The 6,095-nt window shown below is 37.7% G+C and overlaps 1 protein-coding gene across 1 annotated transcript; it reads left to right on the plus strand.

Moving 5' to 3' along the window:
• The first annotated feature begins 3,259 nt into the window (after window positions 1–3,259).
• Window positions 3,260–5,847, plus strand: LOC147273466 (transcription factor bHLH71-like). Its single transcript, XM_086257364.1, has 3 exons — window positions 3,260–4,017; window positions 4,626–5,084; window positions 5,573–5,847. Exons 1-3 carry the CDS (start codon window positions 3,565–3,567, stop codon window positions 5,666–5,668), a joined length of 1,008 nt encoding a protein of 335 aa, XP_086113490.1. The 5' UTR covers window positions 3,260–3,564; the 3' UTR covers window positions 5,669–5,847.
• The last annotated feature ends 248 nt before the right edge of the window (window positions 5,848–6,095 follow it).

Consider the following 6,095-nt stretch of genomic DNA (forward strand, 5'->3'; position numbering starts at 1 on the left):
TCATGCAAGGCTATATAATCATCAGGAGTATCAGTAGGTATACTGGTCACAATCCCAGTACCTTTGTCTGTTAGAATGGTCAACATAGGAAGGGCAAAAATAATCTCTTGATTGCAAGTGGTGACTTCAACGGAAGCCCAATCAAATCGTAACCAGTCAACTCAACCAAGCAAGTAGGTTTCTCTAGGATTCAAGAGTACTTATATCTGGTAGGCAAGATTGAGATAGGATGGCAATGGAAGAAAAACTTCAGTACTTGAAAAGAAGCATATAACCGCAATTAATTTGCTGGCGACATTTCTTCTGGTAAACAAAATCTTTTTATAGTTTCTTGAACATCTGGAAGATATTCCTCTTTCCTGCTCAGAATTATCTTGCTCTTCTTTTTGGCAGGCAAATTTGCTCACATGGCCTCGATCATCAACTTGGTGGATACCTGTTTTCATCATCAGTCAAAGCCCTTCTTATTTTGATTACCTAAGCATTTATGCATGTTATCTTTCCCTATTGGATTGCTACACTTCTATGGCATAAATATATCCGGTTGAAATTTTGGTAGAGTCGTAGCGGCAACCATCAAGTTGACAATCTAATTTTGTGATCGAAGGACATAAACTCGATAAAATCATTAGAAATATCTACATCTACATCTCTCTCACTCTCTCTCTCTTCTCTCTCTCAAATATATCAATTTGGGCCGGGTTCATTGTAAGTATGGTACTACTAGACACTACTCTATTAGAATTATGGAGCCTAATCACGAAACCAATGGTCCTGAATCCTCATGAAATTGCCAAAGATTAGGCACAAAAATTGGCATGCACATGAAAATGCATGCTATCTTCACCGTAGCCACATGGCCCACATGCCATTGATCGTCCAATTCTGAGCAAGTACAATGACTACTCAATCTCTGATTTCTGAATTCGAAACGTAGTGTAACCTTCAAATTCCAATTGAACAAAGAGACAGCTAGCACAGGAGAAGAGAGAGAAGCTTGACACAATAGCCCAAAAAACATTTAGTAGGAAAAAAATATTTAAAAAAAGAAAAAGAAAAGGGTAGCAAAGGTTTTAGGTCCTTGGCACTAGCTAGATTATGGCTAATCACTGCTAATATATGTTGCTATCATGTTGGTATATATCATGTACTTTATAATTTCTCGAGATCGAGAAGCTGATAGTCACATGGATTAATTTCAGAGGGACGTCTGACAGCTAGTTACAGTTTGGACCATGGTCCAAGGGCAACTATCCTCCCCTCCATATGTCCTACTCACTAGATAGGGCAACAGTTTTCAGATGGCCCCAGATCTTGCAATTTGCAATCTCCCTAGCTTTCTCTCTCTCTGACATGCAAGGCTCAAAATTATTGGCTTATGAGGCAATAGGGTTTTAGGGTGAAAGGACCTAACTTCAAAATGATTATGCAAAAATAATTATATATTTTTCTCAGAAATTTAGAAACCTAATTTTGCATAGAGAAAGACCATTATACCCTTTTTTATGTAGGTTGAGATGGGTAGAGATGAGGATATAATCGTCATTTTCTATGAAAAATTGTTAGTTCCTAAGTTATGAGAAAATTAATCTTTGATAATTTGACCATAAAACTCAGTAAAATAGAACAAATCACACCATGTAGAAGACAAAACAAAAGCACTAATGCTTGGTGAAATGCAAATTAAGCTGCACAAGCTGAGTGGTATGTCTTACACTCTTTTTTCTATACGTAATGCAACATATGGAAATGGTGGTTTTTGCTTAATGAATAGCTGTTCTTCCTTTTGGAATAAAGTTGCTCACTATCCAAATGTTGATTGCAAATAATGAGTGCTCGTACAACAATTATTGATAATTGAGCTAGGATAATGCTACCTTGTTGGGTAGCAATAATATTATTAGCTTTAATTTGCTATATATTTTCTATGGCCTCTGGTTCTTTCTGTGCAAGCCAACATCTCAATGCACCGATCACAATGATGAAATTAACGGTGTTAAGTTTCGGTGGTTGGGTGATGTGTCTTTAGTTGCCATGTGTTAAAATTCTATTAGTTAGTAACACCACTCAGCATTGACAAGTGGTGTTATGGGAACACTGAAAAATTTCACGTTAGAAATGACTAATTATTAAAAACAGTAGTGCTAGATATACCACATTTTTATACCATAATTTCATACCACCTTATGTGGCAACTTACATGGCATTCATACATTGGATACTAAAAAATAAAAATAAAAACCCAAAAAGAAAAAGAAAAACTCTGTCCAATAAAGTAATGACACGTGAGATGGTATAAAAATGTGGTATAAGAAATGTGGTAAGTATAGCATTATTCTTATTAAAAATTGTGAATCAAATACAATTGTTCCACACACCACAGTTAAGTGATTAATTATCATTGGATATATTAAGTGTGATATTTTTCTAAGATGCATCAAGGCTTTTAAGATAAAAATCCTACACTTAAATGGATCAATTGGGCTTGTACCCACCGTTATCAGACCTTGAGAGTTAAGTTGAGGACCCTATTGATGCAACCTTGGGGTTGAAAGACGTGGGCCCCCAAAACTAACTTGCTGAAATTTAAGCAATATAAACAGCAAGCATTAACATTAATAGAAAGAATGGAAGGGGTTAATTGAAGGGTCATGATCGGGTTAATCAGAGAGCTTTTGGTGATGATTTGACTTTGTGATAATTTTGAGCGTTCAGATTTCTTCATCAACATGTCAATTTCACCAACAGGGTTGACAATTGACATTGCAATGACCTCCTGGGTGCAGCTGCTGGTCTCCTTTTCACCATTGTCTATCGTGTGCTCCGAGGAACTCATGATAAACGGCCCCAGATGGTAACAAATGAAGCCGAACTTGCTAATTGAACATTGACATGTATGTATGTACAAAAGAAGGGTACAGTACACAAATGGGTTGTCAGGCACATGGTATGGTATTGTAGTTTGTATGTAGATTATAAATAAATGAGAATCTATAGGTATAGAGGGCACGGGTACGTGAGCCAGTCATTTGGTGCAGACCCAACACAGATTTGAATGTGCGGATTAGCTTTGCTCAGCTTGTTCTGTTGTTTGTATGCATATTTCTATATAGATTTGGGTCCCCCCACTCTCTCTCTCTCTCTCTCTCTCTCTCTCTCTCTCTCTCTCTCTCTCTCTCTCTATTGCAGAAACTGGGCCAGTTTTTGACCGCATCTATGAAATTGGGAAGGAAACCAAAACTAGGATGAAAGAGAGAGAGAGAGAGAGAGAGTCTTTCTCTTTCCTTTACTTTTCGAAGCAGAAAAGCACAACACCTTTTCTGCCTCTCTCACGTGCACCATATCCTTCTCTCTAACATTTCAACCCTTCTAACGTTTTCACTCACTCTCTCACTCTCTCTCTCACACACACACAGAGCTAGCTCAAAGTTCAAGAGCGCAGGGTTTTGCTATAAAAATGATTGTGGTCTTTGAAAAGAGACGAGTTAAACAGAGGGTTAATTTGTGATTCAAGTTCCACAGAATTAAAGGCGAAGTAGAAGAGCAAAGCAGATAAAAAGAGAAATGGCTTTAGAAGCTGTTCCTTCAAATTGTAATATGGAGCCATTCAACTTCATCATCTATGATACAATCTCTGCAACCCCGTATAGCTGCCAAGACCACACTTCGGAGACTAGTACTTTCTTGCAACCCCAGAACTGCAGCACTAGTACTATGATCAAAGCTCATCAAGAACAAAGTGCATGTGGTGGTACTCATGCATTAATGGAAGCGGTTGTTGGTAATTGTAGGAGGTTGCAGAAGCAGAAGCAGAGTACTCTGTTGACGCCGTTAAGTCATCAGCAGCAGCAGGGGATGAGGAAGAAGAGGAGGCGAAAGCCGAGGGCTTGCAAGAACAAGGAAGAAGCTGAGACTCAGAGAATGATTCACATTACTGTTGAAAGAAATCGCAGAAAACAAATGAATGAGCATCTTGCCATTTTGCGCTCTCTCATGCCTCACTCTTATGTCCAAAGGGTACTTGCTTACTTCATCTCTCTCTCTCTCTCTCTCTCTCTCTCTCTCTCTCTCTCTCTCTCAAATGCTGCACAATTTTGGCAGCATTAATTTCATGAAAATGTGTTGCTGCTGAAATACTATGTGGTCAGAATGCATTTAAGCTTGGGCAAATACAGCAAAAGTTGGGCAATTAATTACTACTGCAGAGATATTCAGATAGCAGTCAGATTAAAGTTAAGCTATAGGAATAAAATTATTGAGAATGTTTTTCTACTTTTTTTGAAAATTTTCCCTTGTTTGTTTGTCATGTGTAAAAGGAAGAAGCACTTGGGGAACAGTTCATCCCTGAAATTAAAGGGAAGAGTTGATATGCTTTTCTGATTAATCTTCCCCTTAAATCATGTTGAGATTAGTAGACAATCATGTTCACTAATAACTTAATATCTATCTGAACTTTATATAATTATCACGAGATTTTCTAATGTAAGATATGATACAGCGGTCCAATGTTATATCTTCCATTCCGCATTAGAGTATTTTCCACTTTGCAAAGTAGGATTAATAATTTAATCTCCACTTATTTTATTTGGGTTTCATTTTTTCTAATTGTTTAATTGGGTGCGTAGGGTGACCAGGCCTCCATAGTAGGTGGTGCTATAGAATTTGTGAAGGAGCTTGAGCACCTCTTGCAGTCCCTTGAAGCTCAGAAGCTCCAACTTGTACAACAAGGAGGAGGTGGAGATCAATGTAATGAAGAAAGTACCACCACCTCCAAAGTCCTCCAGCAGCCAATTACTGCATCCCCTTTTGCACAGTTTTTGGCATATGATCATCCCCATGGCCAGCACTCGTGGTCTCATCAACAGCAGAGCCCTAACAAATACACATCAAAAACCAAGGCAGCCACAGCTGATATTGAGGTTACACTAATTGAGACCCACGCAAACCTTCGAATTCTTTCACGCAGAATCAGCCCAAGACAGCTTTCCAAGTTGGTCGCTGGAATTCAAACGCTTCAGCTTACCATCCTTCATCTCACTGTTACCACTATGGACCCATTTGTTCTCTACTCTATTAGTGTCAAGGTATGCATATTAATAAAGTCTATATAGATTATAAATGTTCTCTGGCCAAACAGTTAGCAACATATAACAATGTTTTGTCCCTGGAGGACTGTGAATCTGAACCATTGATTATAAGTTGGTTCTTAATTGAATGTGTGGTTAGATTCACTGTCAAAGTAACATTTTATAGTACATAGTGCATATGGATTGAATTTTAAAATCCCAGCAGTTTTTGATTTGTAAGTAGTTGATAGAAAATGCCCAGAAAGGGGATTATATGCTCCATTAAAGAATACTTCAAGAAATCCATCGTCCTCTACTTTTTAAAAGAAAACACAAATGTTGGGGGTATTTTAGTCATTCTGTTAGTGATGGTCACCAATAATTGTCTTACACATTTGTGTATATCTGTGATGCTTTCCATATTTGCTTGCTTATAATTGTTTGATTACTCTTATGACAATTCAATGAGTTTTCTGGCTGATAAAATTTGAACATTATAAATGCAGATTGAAGAAGGGTGCTTACTGACTTCAGTAGATGACCTAGCAGCAGCAATTCACCACATGCTTAGACTAATTGAGGAGGCTGCAGCCTTGTGTTAATTAAATCCCATCTGACTAAATGCATGTTTTTAGGGTTAGCTAGGATCACCAAAATGCCACCTCATTTTGCTTTCTGCAGTAGTACTAAAGCTAGCTTCTCCAATTTGTGTTTGTGTGTAGCTACAGTACTAAATAGGATTCCATGTGCTTTCCTATGGGTACGGTTTCTTTTTCTTTTTTTTGGCCACAGGGTGCGGTTTCAAACTTTCCACAGTATATAACGAGAAAAAGGACCTTAGGATCTTAATGGGCTTTTCTGAGGCCCAGCCAATGATGATGAGGATTTGGTTTAGTTTTCACCTTTTATTGCCTCTTTTGAATTAGTATTTGTCTGACTGTTTGTAAGATATAAAAGAGTGACCTTAACTTTCACTCAAATATCAATTTGGTCATTAAAGTATATTTTTGCTCAATGTGATTCACTATT

Source organism: Dryas octopetala, chromosome 9 (assembly GCF_963921425.1).
Source record: "Dryas octopetala chromosome 9, drDryOcto1.1, whole genome shotgun sequence".
Taxonomy (NCBI): domain Eukaryota; kingdom Viridiplantae; phylum Streptophyta; class Magnoliopsida; order Rosales; family Rosaceae; genus Dryas; species Dryas octopetala.